Source organism: Myotis myotis, unplaced genomic scaffold, assembly GCF_014108235.1.
Source record: "Myotis myotis isolate mMyoMyo1 unplaced genomic scaffold, mMyoMyo1.p scaffold_m19_p_1, whole genome shotgun sequence".
In the NCBI taxonomy this organism is placed as follows: domain Eukaryota; kingdom Metazoa; phylum Chordata; class Mammalia; order Chiroptera; family Vespertilionidae; genus Myotis; species Myotis myotis.
Genome location: NW_023416313.1, coordinates 198256413 through 198276421, shown reverse-complemented (window position 1 = coordinate 198276421; position 20009 = coordinate 198256413). Strand labels below are relative to the sequence as shown.

Here is a 20009-nt window from a genome sequence, read left to right as displayed (position 1 = left end):
GTGTTTTTGAATGAAATTGATGTTATGCAGTATTATAATATATAGAATTTTGTATCCTGCCTATTTTTCTACCCTTAAAACTGTATCGTGAGCATTTTTCCACATTGTTAAATATTCTTTAATGATAACTTCAGGGACTGCAGAGAACATACTGAGTTCCATTTTCCCTCACTCTCCCCTTCCCTGTCAGCAAGATGATGATTACTTGGCCACCTTGAAAGAACTGGAAGCTACCCTTCGGACCCAGAGCCTCTCTCTGGAAGTGGTCCCTGAAGGGAAGATCATGAACAACACCTACTACCAAGAATGCCTCTTCTACCTGCATAACTATAGCACCAACCTGGCCATCATCAGCTTCTACGTGAGGCACAGCTGTCTGCGGGAAGCCCTGCTGCACCTGCTCAACAAGGTGAGCCACAGATGCAGCTCTCAAGCGGCAGCACCTGCTCTGCCCTCCTAGGTGGGCCACTCAGCTTTAAGGGGGGAGGAGGGGGGCGGGGGCGATAACCCCCTTAAGCTAAACCCAGCGGTGAGCTATGAGACCACCTCTGGCAGAGGGAGGCCCGGTGGAAAATTCTGTCTACACAGATCATGATTTGATGGGTGTGCAGCAAGTCTTAACCTGGATCCCAGATTGCCCTCCACTGGCAGTGACAAACCCCACCCCTTCTCTCAAAGCCCACAGCAGAATCAAATAGTGGTTGAGAGCATGCTCTGTGGAATAAGATGGTTGGTGTAAGTGGTGTGGCCTTGAGCAAACTGCTTAACCTCTGTTTCCACAAACCACCTGCCCTGGGACTGTGTCCCACTGCTAACCAGCTGCTCATCGCTCAGAGTTGTTGCCACAGGGCCCGGAGTCACCCCTAGCACACATCTTACGTTTGGGCTGCAGTGTCTTGTGGAGGGAGAGTGTGCTGTTTTCCCCCCCTGGCAGGCGCCGCCTTCCTCCCACGGAGGCACAGGCACCACGAAGTGCATCATTTATTTGGAGCCATGGTGAAGCTAAGTCAGGATTCGGTTTCACCACAACCCTGTGGCAGTCCTTTTTTTATCTGAACGTTCCATGAAAACCTTATGGGGAATTGGCTGATTCATACCAAATTTCATATAAAAGGAAAGACCTCAAGGGATACTTGCACTTCAATTTGCTACTCTAATTCAGAATGGCAGCCGATGAAGGTTTGCAAATAGATTGTGTAGGGTGCTCCAAGTGAAGTCAGCAGTTCAGAGTCTTCGTAACCATGCCCCTACAGGACGGTGAGAGGGGAATGTTTTCACTGCTGCCTTGGCTCCTAACTGTGCCTTAGCTACTAACCAGGTCTCGAGAATAATTGGAAAGCTGTATCAGTTAGAGTTTAATTGCTAACCTTTTCCTCAGTTTCCAAATGAGTTTTGAGGTAAATCTGCTTTTCCCAAGCACAGGTAGACAGTGGAAATCAGCCAGTTCCGTGTCTTCTAACTAACGGCTAGTCCAGAGAGCTAAGCTGCTTGCTTACTTCATCTTGGCAAAAGCTGACGAAAGCGTCGCCCCTGCTTTACATTTGTGAGAGCTGCGTGGAAGCTTTCTTTTTATCTCCTGTGATCTCAAGCACCCTGGAACTGAAATATCTTACCTTCATCTCAAGCAGGTTGAGAACAACAGAAAGACACACACACACACACACACACACACACACACACACACACACACACACACTGTGACAACAACTGAATGCCTAGAGAGAGCGTGGAAGACGCTGTTTCTAACCTATTCCCTGTCCTTTTCACCCCTTCACCTGCCACATCGCCCAGAGTGAGCTTTCTAAAACATAAATACCTGCTGTTTCTGTTATTCATGATTCTTGCTATTCCCTCTCTGAAAGGCCTTCAGTGGGACCCACGGCCACAGGATGGAGTCCAAATGCCTTAGCTGCAGGGCCCACCAGGATCAAGCCCCCTTATTTCTCCAGTTTATTTTCATACAAATGCTACCTAGAACCTACATTCCAGATTTACCCAATGACCTAAATTTTTCTGGCTGTTCCGTGGACTTTCTTACCTCCACAAGTCTGTTCCCTCTGCCTAGAATGCCCTGCCCCTCCTTACGTTCTCTGAGAACGCTTATTTATCTTTGCAGACCCTCTCTGTGCATTCACAGAACATGCAGGCGATGTTAATAATCTCTTCCTTTTCACCGCCATAATACCTCTGTTATTGCATTTATCCCCCTGGATTGCAACTGTTTGTTACAGTTGTATCTCCCCATCTGGACTGAGAAGGCCTGCATTTTACTAATCTGTGTCTTCAGCACCTGGCCTAGTTATGAATGAATGAATGGATAGATGAATGGATGAAATGGAGGTTCTTAAGATGTTGCTCTTCTGAGGAATTCCATCTTCCCTATGGAGCTGAGGGCTCTGCTCTGAGAGTCTGTCCTACAGCACTGAGGTTAGGTCTGGGTTTCTCAGGAACAGCCAGAGTCAGGAAAGGGGCCTCACCCACTGTGGGCGTTCTCAAAGCCCAGTCTACCCACGTGTAAACAGCTCGTGCCCAGCGCTACTGGGCCGGCTGGTTACACTCCGTGAGTGGATAGCCATCCTTTACTCTCCATTAGTTACTCCTGATCTAAATGCCAAAGTGCTTTTCTTTCCTGTGACTGTGGAATAGGGGTTTATGACTCAGGGTCTCTGACCCACAGATGAGTTTCAGAAGCAAGGGGATTAGTAAATGTGTCTACTTTCGTGAGGAGTCTCATACTGTTTATCATGTATTCATTCATCCAAGAAAGATGTATTAATAGCCAATAACTCTTCTGGACACTAAAGATACAGCGGGGGGGGGGAGGGGGGATACAGAAACAAATATCTGACCTCATCAAACTTACGTGTTTTTTTTAATATATTTTATTGATTTTTTTACAGAGAGGAAGAGAGAGAGATAGAGAGTTAGAAACATCGATGAGAGAGAAACATCGATCAGCCGCCTCCTGCACATCTCCTACTGGGGATATGCCCACAACCCAGGTACATGCCCTTGACCGGAATCGAACCTGGGACCCTTCAGTCCGCAGGCCGACGCTCTATCCACTGAGCCAAACCGGTTTTGGCCAAACTTACATTTTAGTAGAAAGAGAGAGTAAGCCAGGTAAATAAAATATATAGTGTAGGTAATGAGTCATAATAAGAAAAATCAAATGGGATGGAGTGCCATTTTAGATAGGATGCCAAGGGAAGATGACATCTAAACAAAGGCCTCGGGGAGGTCGGAGTGAGCCGTGCAGGTTGTGGAGGGAGCCCAGTCCCGGGGGGGCGGGCAACAAAGGTCAGTGTGGCTGGAGCAGTGAGCTGGGGACAAGTAGGAGCAGAAAAGGTCAGAAAGGTTGCAGAGACCAGACCACATAGGGGCTGCTAGACACTGTGAGGACGTGGACTTTGCGCTGAGTGCCTGGGAAAACCATAGGAGGATTTTGAGCAGAGGAATAAGGTGATCTGACTTAACGTTTTACAGAATCACTCAGGTTGACTTTAGACAAAAGAGAGGCCGAAGTGCAAGATGGGAGACCAGGGAGGAAAGTATTGCAAAAATCCAGGCAAATGGAGATGGTAACTTGGGCCAGGGGGTACAGTGGAGGTGGTGAGAAGTGGTCAGATTCCTGCATATTCTGTATGTGTTTTGATAGAATTTGCGAATTAATTTGATGTTGGGATATGGGGGAGAGATGACTAAGGTGTTTGACCTGAACAACTAGAAGGAAATCATCTAAGAAAGAGAAAACTGCAAAAAGAGCAAATCTGGAAGAAACAATCACCAGCAGAGTTTTAGGTGTAGTAGGTTTGCTAGGCACCTGAGAGGGCATGTTGAATAGGCAGTTGGGTATTAGTTGGTTATGCAGTGCTGGAGCTCAGAAGGAATGAACAGGCTAGAAATAGGAATTTAGGCATAGTTATCAAATCAAGAGTAATTCAAACAGTGAGGCTTTAAGAAATCACCAAAAGAACGACGATAGGTAGAAAAATGAGCAGTCTTAAGCTCTGGGGAGAATGGGAGAATCAGCAAAGGAGATTGAAAAGGAGTAGCCAGAAAGGAGAAAGAAAACCTGGAGAGGGTGGCGTCCTGAAAGCCAAATAAAGAAAATTATTCAAGGAGGAAGAGGCCATCAGCTGTATCAAAAGCTGTTGATAGATCAAACAGAAAAAAAGGTCCAAAAATTAACTTTTAGATTTAATACTACAGAGGTCACTGGCGACCGAAGGGGCCGTTTCAGAGCTGCGAGTGCAAAGGTAGGTAGGAGTGGGCTGAAGAGGAAACCACAGGAGATAAACAGGAGGCGGTGAGCGTAGGTAACCCTGTGGAGGACCTGTCAGCAAAGGGAAGGAGAGAGTAGGGCAGCCACGAGAGTGGGGTCCTCAAAGGTGTCTGTGACCCTCAGTCGTTAAGAAGCACTGCCCTCGGAGGATGCTGAGGAAATTCAGAACGGGTCCCAGGCAGTGCCAGACCCAGGCTCGAGACTTCTGACCTTCTGCTTCTCCTGCTCCAGGAGAGTCCTCCAGAAGTCTTCATAGAAGGCATTTTCCAGCCAAGCTATAAAAGTGGAAAGCTACACGTTTTGGAAAACTTGCTAGAATCCATTGATCCAACCTTGGAGTGCTGGGGAGAGTACTTGCTCGCCGCCTGCCAGCATCTGCAGAAGAAGAACTACTACCACATTCTGTACGAGCTGCAGCAGTTTATGAAGGTAAGGGTGGCCCAGCCTGCCTGTTGTCTCGGTCGCCGAGGCCCTGCCATGCGCAAGGGGAGACTGCGCAAGGAGAGGGAACAAGACTGTCGTCCGGTCCCTGGCCTTGCTAATCGGCTCATGCTAGAGCAATCCATGTTGCCGTCTAGCATTGCTAAGTAAGAGGATCTCTCTCCCCGTTCTAAAGAGGGAAACCTGAATCTTGTCAGTAATGGCATTCTTCAGAAGTCGAGGGATGTAAGAGATAGTAGTTTCAAGATAAACATGCATGAATGAGAATTTATAAGGAATGATGGAGTGTTTTCAGAGAAGATGCATGAAGGGAGAGGAAACAAGTTTCTCCCAATCTGTCTGAGGTTTGCCAACTGAATCACACGAAATTGAGTTATTCAATGCCACAGTTAGAGCGAAGCCAAGTTGAATGGAAAATCAAAAGTACCCTTTTTAAGATCTCTTCTGTGGTGGAATAATATCCTACCCAAGATCTCAGCCAGTCACTTCACTGTGAGGTCTCTTGGGCCTAGGAGGGACTGATGCCAAAGAGCAGTGCTGCTGGCGATGGGAATGGGTGCTGGCACGCAAGCGTCATGGGTGGGAGTCAGATCAGAATTCCCCCACCCCCCACCCTCCCAGATCCCTGACCTCCTCCGACCTAAACTTTTGTTTTTCTCTTCTAGGACCAAGTCCGGGCTGCCATGACCTGTATTCGGTTCTTCAGTCACAAAGCAAAGACATACACAGAACTGGGAGAGAAGCTCTCGTGGCTGCTTAAGGCCAAGGACCACCTGAAGATCTACCTCCAAGAAACCTCCCGCAGCTCCAAGAGGAAGAAAACCAACTTTTTCAGAAAGAAGATGTCTGCAGCCGATGTGTCCAGGTAACTCCGGGGTCAGGGGACAGTCGGGGCCAGAAAGGCTAGAGCTGAGTGTCTGATGGGAATGAAGCTGCTCTTGCCCATCTCTAAGCCGGGGCGGGGGTTGGGGGTGGGGGGGAATACTCATCTAAAAGGAATTATTCCTACTGATCTTGCTGCTTCGAGCACAACACCCAAAATAAATGCTCCTTGCCTGGCTGGCATGGTTCAGTGGTTGAGTGTCAACCTATGAACCAGGAGATCACGGTTAGGGCACATGCCCGGGTTGCAGGCTCAGTCCCCAGTAGGAGGTGTGCGGGAGGCAGCCGATCAGTGATTCTCTCATCATTAATGTTTCTATCTCTCTCTCCCTCTCCCTTCTTCTCTCTCTAAAATCAATAAAAACTTTTTTTTTTTAAGTAAATGCTCCACCACTACCATTTACTGCCTCATAGACCCAGTTGCTAGTTGCTTTATGTGTTTTTTCATTATACATCTCTCCTCAGCTGATGGATTCTGTGAGGGTAGGACTCATGTCTCTCTTAACCTCTGTTGTTAGCAGCACATCGGTGCTCTGTAAATACTCACTGATTCAAGGACTGGACCTCACCCAGTTCCACAAAGCACCTTAACTATTGTGAGTCTGTACAGGGCACTAGACCACCGTTTCTGTGCTGTTATAACTGCTCAGAGGGTGTTTTGATCTCTTCTCCTTCCCTATCATTTCTTTGGCCTTTTCCATTGCCATCTCATCACGATTTCTCAGTCACCTAGCCCTAGTCATTGGATTCCTGGAGCCCCTCAGGAGGCTAGCCTGTACATCTCCTGTCACCACAGGCACATGAACACACTCCAGCTGCAGATGGAAGTGACCAGGTTTTTACACCGGTGTGAAAGTGCCGGGACCTCTCAGATCACCACCTTGCCTCTGCCAACCCTGTTTGGAAATAACCACATGAAAATGGATGTTGCCTGCAAGGTACGCACAGTGTTTCAGACCTGCAGAGCCTATTCTCCTTCAGAACATGTATCACATTTATAATATTATTTCAGTTGTTTGTTTGATGGCCACCACCCACCAGAATGTGGGCCATAGAAGGTGGGGGAGCAAGTCTATTAAGATTGCTCTTGTATCCCTAGTGCCTGGCTCCTAGTAGATCTCAACAAATATTTGTTGAATAAATGGGGCCCTCCCTCTTGATTGAGGGGCTACTCTGTGATTATTGCTTCTATTGCTTCCCTCTCCTTTTCAGATCATGCTAGGAGGGAAAAATGTCGAAGATGGTTTCGGAATGGCATTCCGTGTTCTGCAGGTATGACCTGGATTACGTGAGATTATGCTGAGGGCGATCGCACCTGACCAGCTCTGTGAGAGATTATTCTTCAGAAAATTTTACCCCCAGAATAGTAGATTCACATGTATATCAGGATGAAATCAAGGAGGTGGTTGTTACAGAACTGGGTCAAATTCAAGACTCTAGGCCACTTTGTCAAAAGCCAAGTAACCAATGACAAATTCATCAAAAGCTATCAAAGAAATTCCTGAAACAAGTCTAGGACAGTCTAGTCTAGTCTTGCCCACACTGGTTCCCTGCAGAGCCTCGCTCACCCTCGCAGGGGAGCATGGCCAGAGGAGGTGGCTGGGGGGTTCCCTCTTCAGCGGGAGAATCCCCCCCCATCCCCATCCTGGCAACAAGGGCTGGCCCTCCATCCTCCATCTGCCCAGGAGCTGGCTTGATGAGCACATTTTCTGTTGCCTGTGAGTAAAGGACGCAGGTACCGCTGTGTCACTGGAGCCGCGCTAGAGCAGGGCACTGACACCCCAGGGAGCTGAGCGGTTTCTCCAGACCACCCCCCACTGCACAGCTACACGCAGACACCCTGAGACCATCATCCTGGGCAGGCAGGGTCTTAAACGTAAGCTTTATGCATGTCTCAAGGATCAACAACTTCATGAACAACCGGCAGATTTATTTCTTCCCACCGTTTTCAGTGTTGGACAAAGCTCTCCGCACACAGACACCCCTGGTGGCAGGCAGAGTGACAGCTGCTCCCAGACCCCAGGGAGGATTGTCCTAGACCAGGCTTAAAGTTCAAGGTTATCTGATGTTTCCAGCAAATCAGTCTTTTGATGAATTGGTCTGTTTCCGTACACAAAGGCACCTCTTCACAGCACCAAGTGTCCCGGACAGCAAATACCAGTCCCAACATCTGTCTTCCCAAGAAAAGGTGACTCATTAGAGAGAGAATGAACGCTGTTGTGACTCTGATTAGAATATTTTCATAAAGTGTTACAACAGCAAGTAAGATGTACCAGTTTAAATGTTGAGGTTATGATTTTTATGGTTGCTTCTTAAATGTTTGCTTGACTCCAAAAGAGGAACTTTTGGCTGGTTTTGTTTGTTTATGTGTGTTTTCTATTGTGACTACAATCAATATGGCTTACTTACACCAAGCATAGCGGGAGCTTTTTAAAGGTTGCCTTCTTTCCTCTGGTAATGCCCATGCCACCCTCAGCCCATCATCCACCTTCTATTCTAGGACTTCCAGCTGGATGCTGCCGCAACCTACTGCAGAGCTGCCCGGCAGTTGGTGGAGAGGGAGAAATACAGTGAGATCCGACAGCTGCTCAAATGTGTCAGCGAGTCAGGCATGGCAGCCAAGAGTGACGGGGACACCATCCTCCTCAATTGCTTGGAAGCCTTCAAGAGAATTCCACCCCAGGTGCGCTCACTCCCAGCCTCTGGCTCCTCCCTCCATTTCAGCATCTTCACATCCCCTCTTTAGATTTCTGTTCCCCACAAGGCACCTGAAACTCTACAGGATTCCTTTATCTTTCTAACCCACTGTAATAATGGCCTCGCTCTAACCAGCCCTTCTCTGGGAAGAAAAGTCATGGTGATAAGTGGCCCTCAACTCCATTTCTAATGTTGTTTGCACTTAGAAGTGATTCTATGGATTGTTGGAGTTGAGTGTCTGTGACTGTGCAGATGGTCCACAATTTCATAAAGTGATATAACACTTCATGCCTCAAAGCTAGGTCTGCAGATGGCCTTTGAGGCCTGTTGCCTGTGAGAGTGTTGCCCTGTGGCAGAGCCACCTCGTTTGTGAAGGCCAAGGACATGCCTCTTGAGAGCCGATCCTTCTCAAATTTCTAAGCTTAGTGTTATCATTAGATTCCCTTTGTTGCTCTTATGGCAGGAGCTGAGTTTATAAAAAAGTTGGGCAGGTGTCACCATCCTGGAGTCAGACCAGCTGGGCTAAAACTGGATTGGGCCCCAGCTTTCCCAGGGACGCTCCTTGCTCTCACTTCGGCTGTGTTTCTGTCCTCACAGGAGCTGGAGGGCCTGATCCAGGCAATACACAACGATGACAACAAGGTGAGCAGCACTGCCTCCTACCCTGTGATGCTCATGCACATCACCAGGCTTGCCCTGTCCCCTTTACTCCTTGCTCTCCTTGGCAGTTCTGTTCAACCTGCATCTCGCCTTCCTTGTTATCCAGAGGGGACGATAGGGTGTGGTGGGAGGGAACAGATGGGGATGCGTGACCATTGGCCACATGAGCCTTTGCCTTTCCATTCTTTATCCCCGAGACAAACATGCCCTAGGCTGCTCCTGAGTCTTCATTTTCTGTGGAGGTCTCCTCTCAGACAGCCCTCTGAAGTCCCCCACTTCCATCACCAGGCGATCGACTGGATGAGGTTGTCAGAGTGGGCAGGCGTTTCTTTATTCTGGAAGGAAAACGGTACCCTCTACAGCAGGAAAAAACACACCCAAACCTTGGCCAACAAATACGCACTGGTGTCACATTCTCTGGAAGAGGCCTTTCCCCTGCAGCCTCTGAGCTCTTCCCTGTTCAGTAAGAAATCAGGGAACCTCTGCTTCGCCTTGCCTGTGCAAGGAGGGCCAGCCAGAGTCAAAGCATCCCCAGCTGCCCGTTTGTGGCTCACACAGGCCCGATCCACCTGCCATCCAGAGGACCGGACAGGCCCTGGAAAACCCAGCCCTCCGCAGCCACTAGCAGGGGAATGGTCCAGCAGCTGAGTGTGAAGAAAATTGGTGTCAGGCAAACAAATTCTTACGCAACCACAGAGCCGGTTCACTGGCAGCAGTGCGAATCCCTGGAGTGTGTTTTCAGGGCATGTTTCATGTGAGGGCTTAAGGCAAATATGTTCTTAACATTTCTTTATTTCTGCAACACCCTGATGAGATCCTATGGAAAGGATGGAATTGACATTCTGAAATGTGGAAGATTACTTTTCTAGCATCAAAATGAGAAGCCGACAGCCAGGCCAGACACCCAGGTTCCCTGATTCCCAGACTGCGGTCCTTTTCCAAGCCTTCAGTCCGCCTCCCACTCAACAGGACAGGGGCTCTGACCCCGGGACAGACATGCACTAACATCCAGAGTCATTGCTTTTCAGAGTATTGTTTTTCAGCAGATGTTTTTTGTTGGTTTGTTTTGTTTTGTTTTTTTGTTAATCCTCACCTGAGGATATTTTTTCCATTGATTTTTTTAGAGAGAGTGGAAGGGAGGGTGGAGCTGGGGAGAAAGAGAGAGAAAAGGGCGAGAGGGAGAGGAAAGAGAGAGAGAGGGGGAAACATCAATGTGAGAGAGACACATCTACTGATTGCCTTCCATATGTGCCCCAACTGGGGCCGGGGGTCGAACCTGCAACCTGCCCTTGACTGGAATCAAACCACGACCCTTCAGTGCACGGGCTGATGCTCTAACCACTGAGCACCCGGCCCGGGCTCAGCAGCTGTTTAATGCACTTTAGTAGTCTCAGGCTATAAAATCTTGCCCCAAAATAGGTTCATTTTGCTCCTATTTCCAGCCTTTCTGGCACAATGCCCTCCTTCTCTTGATAGGAATTTTGCCTGCCAACTTGTGTAACATATTTAACACATATACGTGCCTGCGTGAGGACAGTATCATGGGGCAGCAGGTGGATATCCAAACAGCAGGACCTGACCACTTTAGTGAGCTCAGAACATGCCAGGCATCAGGCTGTAGAAGATGAACTGTAATTGAGCTTAGGAAAGAAAGAGTTTAGTGACCAAGGCAAAAAAGAATCTGGAGCATTGAAACACGAAGAGAGCAGTGTCCCCTCCAACCGTCAGGAGGGACTGTCACAGCAGAAAGGAAGCTTCTAATGAGAGCTCGGGCCACTTGTGAGGGCCTCACTGTTGGCTGGCCTGGCACGCTGGCCAATCAGGGAGGTGCTGGTGAGATCGGGGCCAGGGGAGAAGGGTTTTTCATCTTCACCAAGCTGGGGATTCGTGAGATCGAGGGTGTCCAGAGAATAGGAGAAACACCACCTGTACCCAAAACGGAGCTTGCTCTGATCCAAACAACAAAAGTTAGACCTTTTCTAATTATGCTTATAAGTTTTATTCCCAAATTTCCTGCTAAAAGATTTTAAATCCAGCAGGTTAAAAACAAAAAGCAAGGAATGGGATCTGTGTGCCCATTGTAGGGGATAGGAATAATTGTTCATTCATTCATTCACTTGATGCATACTTATTAAACACCCACTGTATGCCAGGCCCTGTGCTAGGCACCAGGAACTCACAGTAGAAAAAGCAGACACTATTCCTGTGCTCAGGGATCTGAAACTCTAGTCAAGGAGACAGACATCAATCAAATAATCATCCAAGTAACTAAAGTCACAGCATGTGGACGGTAAAGCCAGGAGGAAGCTGGAGAGCCCAAGACGGTGAGGAGGGAAAGGCAGAAGCTAGACTCTGCCTTCCTGCTTGCCTCCTTCTCTTTGAAATTCATATCTTGTTTGTAATAGCCTAGCATCCAGAATGTTTAAGGAGTTGCTATAATATAGGAACCCAGTGATCGATCCAGTGGGCGAGAAGGGGCAGCTTGTGTGCCTGAGCTCTGGTGCAGTGCTGTGTGTTTCTCGTTGATCTGTCAGTGACATTTCTTTCCACTTCTCATACCCATTGCCAGGTTCAGGCCTACCTGACATGTTGCAAGTTGCGCTCTGCCTATCTGATTGCCGTGAAGCAGGAACACTCACGGGCCACAGCCCTCGTCCAGCAGGTGCAGCAGGCCGCCAAGAGCAGCGGGGACGCTGTAGTGCAAGACATCTGCGCCCAGTGGCTACTGACAAGCCAGGCCCGAGGTGCTCTTGGCTCCGGCTCCCGGAAGTGACCATGGGCAGTGGGCCCTGGGAACTGGGACAGGAGTGATGGGGATGCTCTCCACCTCTTTCCTCCTGTGCAGAGAGACTTCTCTGGCTCTGCCCAGGTCGGAAGGAGCTGGATTGGACCCTCCTTGCCGTCTTGGGCAAAGACCGGGCCTTTCACACAAGTGCCAGGCTTCTCTAGGATTGTGGACTCTGCTTGTCTGGAGATGGCCAGCCTTCCTACCTCAGAGTGCATGCATGGCGTGCACGTTCCTGCACACTCATGTTTACGCGCAAGCATTCCTGAACAAATGAAACTTCCCCACTGAAAAGAGGCACTTTATTTAGACTTCTGCCTGTCTGGAAACCTTCCCTGCGTTTTGGTTCTTAACCCGGGTCATCCTGTTTGTGTACACAGTCCCCTCTGCAGAGACATTCCAGTAGCTCCTCGTGACTAAAAGGGTTTTATCATGAATTACAGAGCAGCACCGAAAGGATTGCCTCTTTCCCCTCCCTTGCCTTCCCAGCACTCAGAGATGGTTTTGGAGCAAAGGCTACCTGTGGAATAACACTGCTCCAAGTGTCTCTTCTCAAAGCACAAGGAGTTACCCTGAGTCTTTGGATGGTAGTCTGAACAGAAGGGTCCTCCCTCAGGTGCTGGCATCTGAATGCTGTGGGTGCACATACAAGTGATCGGGTCTGGAACCTCAGACAGGACAGGAGGAGCACCACTGACTTCATCCAACAGGGAGAGAAAGGCCAGCCTCTCCAAATGGGAATGCAGGGGTTGCTTACAAGCACAGAGCCAGCTTCTGTGACTATCCCTGCTGCACAGTGAGAGGATGTGGCTCCCTCTTTGAGAGTCTGGGGCAAGAAATGGTAGCCAGAATCCTAGAATGAATGGCTAGACTTTGCCTATTTGAGTGACAGTCCTATTCGTGCCCCTTTAACTGGTTAGGAAACTACTTCCTCTCCTCTCCTTCTTCTCTGCAATCTCTTCAGGGCCTCAGGGCGATATGCAGAGACCCAGGGTCAGGACAGGGCAGTGCCTTCTCTGTCTCAACAGAGAAGGGGGGTCAAGGGTTTGCTTTGGAGGTGGCCTGCAGACAAGAGTCAGACCAGGGGACAATGAATAGGTCCCATCCGGCTGGTGAAACGAGGTGATGTGCTCCTTTCATATGGGCTTGTATTCCCACCCGAGATGTGACAGTGTTTTAGAAAGGGTCTGTCATGCTCAGTAACGTAGATTTGCAAAGGAGAGGCCCAAGAGCAGCTCACAGCTCTGAGCTTCCCACCGGCCAGAGCTCAGGCTGTTGAGCTCACATTTGCTGCTGAGACAAACAGGAACCAGAAGCGAAGTCAGCATCTCTGGTGCTTAGAACCCTGTGCATTTCCCTCTGAGCCAGGTGTTTTGATAGTAAAATAAACAAGTATTAGGCATCTACCAGGTTCAGAGTTTTCATCCTGATGGCAGGAAGTCTGCAAACAAAATAATTGATCCCTTTTGGGGGAAGTTGGACAAGTGGCTTTTCCTTTGAGTCATAGAATGCACCTGTCTCCCGGGAAACGTCATTCCCTGGTATCTGCTTGCCCCTCTGAGCCTTCCCTTTTTGCACTGAACATAAGCACTTTATATGAATGGTCTGCAGATTTCACGGCCCTTAACTTGGAATGTTAAACCAGATTTTCCTGACTTTTTTCCTCCAACTAGTTGAGCTATAACATAGGCAACCATTGGCTAGACTGACATAAGATGAGGTTAAGGCCTTCGAGCGTCACACTGTGGTCTCCAGCCAAACAAACAACATGTGGAAGGGTTGAATGTTTTACTACAAGCAGCCACAATAAAGTCTCTGTCCTACCAGCTTGGCCTCATGACTTCTTTGTGCTGTCTTGCTCTTACCCTTCCCTTCCTTCCTTCCTCATGGTCCGTGTGGAGAAAGTGGGTGGGAAAGATCAGATGGCCTTCATCTCTTAAACTTCTCTAACGGAGTCCCATTATAACTAATGACTTTATCTCAAGTTTCCTTTGTGTTAAAGACTATTAGTGTACGCTCTACTACGAGACTTTTTTTTTTTTTTTGCTTTAATTGGGTAGTAGATGGAGATCACACATTCATCAGGTACAGAAGGTAAGTGAAAAGTCCCTCCCATCCTTGTCCCCTCAGCCCAGCCCCCTCTCAGACACTACCAGTGTCAACAGTTTCTTGTCTCTAGTTCCAGAGCTATTTCATATATAAACAGCAGTAACAACTAAAGTATCCCATGGACTGCAACCAAAAGATATGCCCTAATTATTTAACCAGCCTCTATTCATGGACCTTTTATATTTTTTAAATATATTTTATTGATTTTTTACAGAGAGGAAGGGAGAGGGGTGGAGTTAGAAACATCGATGAGAGAGAAACATCAATCAACTGCCTCCTGCACACCCCCAACTGGGGATGTGCCCGCAACCAAGGTACATGCCTTTGACAGGAATCAAACCTGGGACTCTTCAGTCCACAGGCTGACGCTCTATCCACTGAGCCAAACCAGTTAGGGCTATTCATAGATCTTTTAGGTCATTGCCATCGTTTGCCACAACAAATTATACTGCAATTAATTATCTTGCCCAAAATACCCTGGGTCAGAGGGGATGTGCACTTAGTAAGTCTTGCCAGTTGCCTTTCAAAGAGGTCAAGCAAATAAATGTCCCACCAGCTGTGTAGGACAGTGCCTGCATGCCCACACCCTTGCCTCAACAGTTACCAAACTTTACAGGTCTTTGCCTGTGTGGTGAATGAAAAATGGCACTCTGAAATATCTTGTAATGCTGTTTGTCATTTTTTAAATTCTGTGTCTTAAATATCAACCCAATTGTGACTCTTTGAAACCAAGTATAAGGTCTTTGGGGAAAACAGAACTTGGCTTAACTTGTTTCCTTGCCACCTTCTCGGAGCACGTGTTTGCAGTATAATATCTGAGCCGTGGACATTGCTACCATTATCTCCCTTCCCCAGGAACATGATCTCTTCCAATTCCTCACTTAAAAAACACACAAACAAAAGTAATGATAAAAGTGCACCTGAAAACCACCTGATGTGTCACAACAGAGTGTGGAATCTCAGAGGGAAAGCAGGGGAAGGTGGGTGGGCAGGAGGTAATCAACCAGGGACACAGACAATAGGGAGGTGAAGGCCTGGGGTGGGGGCTGGAGGGTGTCAATGGGAGATATAGAGGGGCATATGTAATACTTTCAACAATAAAGATTTTTTTAAAAAACAAAAGGAGATGTGTCATAACAAAGCAAATTGGAACCCCCAATCTAAGTCTAGGATACAGGACCACTGACTATGTTTAGAAACCTGAGACACTCCAAAGTTATCAGATACCGCTGGCTTGAGCTTAACAAAGTAGATCAAATGCTATTAGACTCTCTTCATATCCAAGCAACCAAATAGCAATAGTCACAGTGTTCCTGAGGAAAATGGCCTTATCTTGGTCATCATCCTTTCATTCACAGTAATAATGTTTGGCTAATCCATCCTTGAAACTTTCAATTCTTCTACACGTCATTCAACTGATTACTGAATGGCCTCTGGTTTCCGAATGGCATCTCTGGTGGAGTCTTTCCCTTCTTTCTGTGCTTCATGTTATTTCTGCTTGGAACCCTTCCTTCACCACCTCCACTACCTCACCCTCCAGTCTTCTGTTGTCAAAACCCTTTCTTCAAGCCCATTTCAAGTGCCATCTCTATAAATTATTTACTTCTCTGCTATACTTTCTCTTCATTCCACTTAAAGGCTGAAATTCTTTGAGGTTCTATTCTCTCTTGACACTCTAATCCTCTCCCATACAGCCTCATAGTTTCAGCAATCATCATGAGTTCTAAACCAAATTTGTCTGCCTAAATTCTTCTCCACATCAGACCTGCCTCTTGACTGCTTTCTGGAACTCACCCACTTGAACCTAAAAACATTAGCACATCCAAAATGTAACACATCCTAACCCACCCATAAACTTTATCTCCCTCCTTCAGTGGCTATTAGTATTAATGTTATTATTACTATTATGCATGCTGTTTGGGTTAGAGACTTCAGGAGTTCTCTGTATTGGCTAACACTTCCCCCTCCTCATTCAACAAACATTCAAATACCTACCATGCATTAAGCACATATCCAGTTGAAAGCCAATTCCTATCCTACCTTCCCAGTCGGACGAACCTGGTCCTTCTGCTTCATCACCTCACTTCAGGTCCTTGTCACTTCCTCCCCTGACTGTCACAGATGCCTCTTTTCTTCACCTCAAACACCCATCCAAAAGGTGCACCTCCAAGCAACTCCAGATTAAATAATACTTCTAGAAGAATAAACAGACTTCTCTATAATCTTGAGGTATGAAATGTCTTCTTAAGTAGATACAAACCCCAGAATCCATGGAACATTTAATTGTTTTTATTATGGTTAAAATATAAATGACATAAAATATACTCCTTTAACCCTTCTGTGTCACTTCAAGCTCTCCTATTCTGCCCACTTGATAGTCAATTGTATTTTTTATTTGATTACCTGATAGACCATAAGCTCCTGAGGGCAAGGACCACCTCTTGCTCACCTTGAGTTACCTACAAATTATTTATGCATTATTTACCAGTAAATAAAGGTTTGTTGAATTAAGTTGTATAGACTGTAGCATATACTGAAACAGAAATCATTGATAAAGTAAACTTTTTTTTGTTTTGTTTTTGTTTTTATTTTTTTATTTTTATTTTTTTAATATATTTTTTATTGATTAAGATATTACATATGTGTCCTTGTCCCCACGTTACCCTCTACCCCCTCCCCCCACCCCCCCCGCTCATGCCCTCACCCCCCCCACCCCCCGTTGTCCGTGTCCATTGGTTAGGCCTATATGCCTGCATGTAAGTCCTTTGGTTGATCTTTCCCCCTTACCCCCACCCTCCCCTACCCTCCCTCCAAAGCCCTACAGTCCAATCAATGCCTCTCCGTCTCTGAATCAGTCCTTGTTCATCAGTTTATGTTGTTCATTATATTCCACAAATGAGTGAGATCATGTGGTATTTATCCGCTCTCCAGTTCCATCCATGCTGTGGCAAATGGTAAGAGTTCCTTTTTCTTCTTCCTCTTCTTAAAGAATACCTTTCAGCATTTCATATAATGCTGGTTTGGTGGTGATGAACTCCTTTAGCTTTTTCTTATCCGTGAAGCTCTTTCTCTGACCTTCTATTCTGAATGATAGCTTTGCTGGATAAAGTAATCTTGGTTGCAGGTTCATGCTATTCATCACTTTGAATATTTCTTGCCACTCTCTTCTGGCCTGCATGGTTTCTGTTGAGAAATCAGCTGACAGTCGTATGGGTACTCCCTTGTAGGTAACTGTGTTTCTTTCTCTTGCTGCCTTTAAGATTCTCTCTTTGTCTTTTGCTCTTGGCATTTTAATTATGATGTGTGTTGGTGTGGTCCTCTTTGGATTCCTTTTGTTTGGGGTTCTCTGCACTTCCTGGACTTGTAAGTCTATTTCTTTCACCAGGTAGGGGAAGTTTTCTGTCATTATTTCTTCAAATAGGTTTTCAATATCTTGCCCTCTCTCTTCTTCTGGTACCCCTATAATTCTGATGTTGGTATGCTTGAAGTTGTCCCAGAGGCTCCTTACACTATCTTCATATTTTTGGAATCTCTTTTCTTTTTTCTTTTTCGGTTGGGTATTTTTTGTTTCTTTGTATTTCAAATCTTTGCCTTGATTCTTGGGATCCTCTTGTCTGCTGTTGGATCTCTGTAAATTATTCTTTATTTCAGTCAGTGTATGCTTAATTTCTAGTTGGTCCTTTTTCATGTCCTCCAGGGTCTCACTATACTTATTGAGGGACTCATTAAATTTATCGGCGGTTTCCATAAAATTCTTGAAAAACCTTATAAACGTGGCCTTGAACTCTATATCCAGTCGTTTGCTTTCCTCCATTTCTGCCATTTGTGACCTGTTTCTTTGTCTCCGCATTTTGGCTGCTTCCCTGTGTTTATAGAGTGGCTTTGTGTGCTAGGTGTCCTGTAGGGCCCAGTGGCTCAGCCTCCCCAGTTACCTGAGGTAGCTATGCCTTGGTTGTTGTAGGATCACTGGGAGGAATTGACCTCCAGGCCAATTGGCAGTGAGAATCAGCTGTGTCTGCAGTGGGAGAACTTCTGTGCTGGAGACACCCTTCTGGGGCAAGACTTGCTTCAGTGGGGCTTTGGTGCTCACTGAGACTGCACCCTGAGTGTGTCCCTTATGGATCTGAGGATTTGTGATCTGGATGGCCCCCCTCTGACCACTGGGTACAGTGGCTCTTGGATCTAAGGAGGTGCTAATTTAACCTCTGCCTGAGGTTACACAGCAGGAACTACGAAGAGAACTGCAGATTCCCCTTCCTTTTTTGGCCCTGATGAGGCTCAGCTGTGAAGCAATGCAAGCCGCTGTGGGACCTTGGGCCTTCTCTTGGAAGTTCTGGGTCTGTCTGGCCAGGCTGCAGTTAGGTAATCACAGGTTACAAAGGGCCGGGGCATTCATATGCAAAAGCCTCTGCCACAGCCTGGGTGGGGCGGGGTCTCAAGGAATCAAAGGGTGGAGCAAGCAGCTATGGCGGAGCCTCAGCCCTGCCCTAAGGAGTTGCGAGTCTCAGTGTCCCGGTAACAGCTGCAAGCACCTCTGAGGGAAAGCCGCCCTCAAGTTCGCCCGCTGCCAAACAGTCCAGTTTCTCCCCGTATGAGTCCTGGGTCCCCAGAGACTTCCCGGAACCGGAGTTCAGAGCCGTCGGGAGCTTGTGACTCCCTCCGGATTCAAAAAGACAGCCGCGTCCTCAGGTGCCAGCCCTTTTCCGCGCACGTGAGCCCCCTACCTCTGCACTTTACTTCCGCAGCTCCTCTGGCTCTCAGTGTGCTTTTCTTTCCTTCTAGTTGTAGAATTTACACTCAGCCATCCTTCCTGTAGTTCTGGATGATGTCCGTTTTGTGTTTTTGACATATTTTTCAATTGTTGTGGGAGGCAGCAATTTCCCCGTGTTTATCTATGCCGCCATCTTAGTTTCTCCTCGATAAAGTAAACATTTTGAAGTATCTATTTAAGAGCCTTTTTCCAAACTAAGCTTCTCAAGGTCAAATGGCTCATTTTTCACCTTCCACCCAACACCCTTCTTTCAGGTTCCCAGAGGAGACATATTCTTTGCCCTTCTGAGCCAGCGGCCTAGACCACTTTTTCCCTCCTTTTCACCTGGTGACTCATCGTTCGGGTCTTGCTTAAACACAGGCCACTTGGTTCAGGAAGTCTTCTGTGATCTCTCCCCCCTATTCTAGACTAAGGTGGGCACCTCTTAGATGGGCAGGAAAGAGGCAAGGAGGGCAACAAACAGAAGCAAACTCTTTGATGAAACTAAAAGACCACTGTAAGAGAAATTCACAAGATGAAGATTAAAAATGGATGGAGTAACACCTCTTCTAATGTAGAAGGTGAAAAGGAAGAACATATGAGTGGGATACAGGTAAGTTTGCTGGTTTGGGAGCAGAAAGTTGAGGGAGTTGATGGCTGATGGCTTTGATATCATCTATGAAGTCAGAGGGAAAAATCACCTATTAATGGTTCAAGGGAGCTGGTGGGTTGAATGGCTTGAGAATAGGAGAGGACATGAATTAGGTGTTGTAAACTCAGAAGCAGGTTCACTGTGAAGCTTTTGAAATTTACCTGGCCCCTGTGAGTTGCTGGGAATTGTATTCTAGATGGGCAGGGGAAACCAAGTTGCTATCAGAAAGCATTTTCATGCAAGCATTGCTGGTAAAATCCTAAAGAGATCTCAGAAGACCTAAATCCCCAGCTCCCCCGTTATGCATGGTTGTTGATTTTTTTCTCATTTTACCAGTAGATCAACATCCACTTTTGTACCTAATTTTGTGTCTGTTAATTTTGTATTCTCTTCTTAAAGATGGCCGCACAAATTGTATAAGCTTCCCTGCATCCATCCTAGCTGTGGGAGAACAGATGATCAGGCAGTGTTGAAAGCCCAGTTGACATCGATAACCAGTGATTGGTGATTGATAGTGGCCCCAGTCTGCCGGGTGGAGTGATTTTCTCCTGCAGCACTCTTGGCGTGTAGAAATCAGAGAGTTGGATCCTTCCATGCTTGGCCATTGCTAGACATGGGTAATAGTGTGGCAGGAGAACTGGCAAAGGAAAAAGCTGGAGGTTTGATTGGAGTAGGATGTTGGAAGTTAAGATATCTGAAGAGCAGCAAGCTCGTGTGATAACAAGGTGTCTAGGTGTAGTCCTTGCCG

At 47.0% G+C, this 20009-nt stretch overlaps 1 protein-coding gene across 13 annotated transcripts in view; it reads left to right on the top strand.

The window, feature by feature from the left end:
• ZFYVE26 (zinc finger FYVE-type containing 26) overlaps positions 1 to 13576 on the top strand; it is a 66507-nt gene extending 52931 nt beyond the window's left edge. For 3 of the 13 annotated variants that reach the window (XM_036310778.1, XM_036310806.1, XM_036310763.1), the window contains 8 exons: positions 191 to 409; positions 4517 to 4714; positions 5392 to 5591; positions 6405 to 6546; positions 6821 to 6880; positions 8109 to 8291; positions 8903 to 8947; positions 11535 to 11738. In XM_036310778.1, coding sequence (XP_036166671.1) covers positions 191 to 409; positions 4517 to 4714; positions 5392 to 5591; positions 6405 to 6546; positions 6821 to 6880; positions 8109 to 8291; positions 8903 to 8947; positions 11535 to 11738 — 1251 coding nt within the window. Of the gene's footprint in view, positions 1 to 190; positions 410 to 4516; positions 4715 to 5391; positions 5592 to 5987; positions 6092 to 6404; positions 6547 to 6820; positions 6936 to 7560; positions 7797 to 8108; positions 8292 to 8902; positions 8948 to 11534 lie in introns of those variants that run through there. The other 10 variants (XR_004967783.1, XR_004967782.1, XM_036310772.1 and 7 more) reach the window with 10 other exon arrangements.
• The last annotated feature ends 6433 nt before the right edge of the window (positions 13577 to 20009 follow it).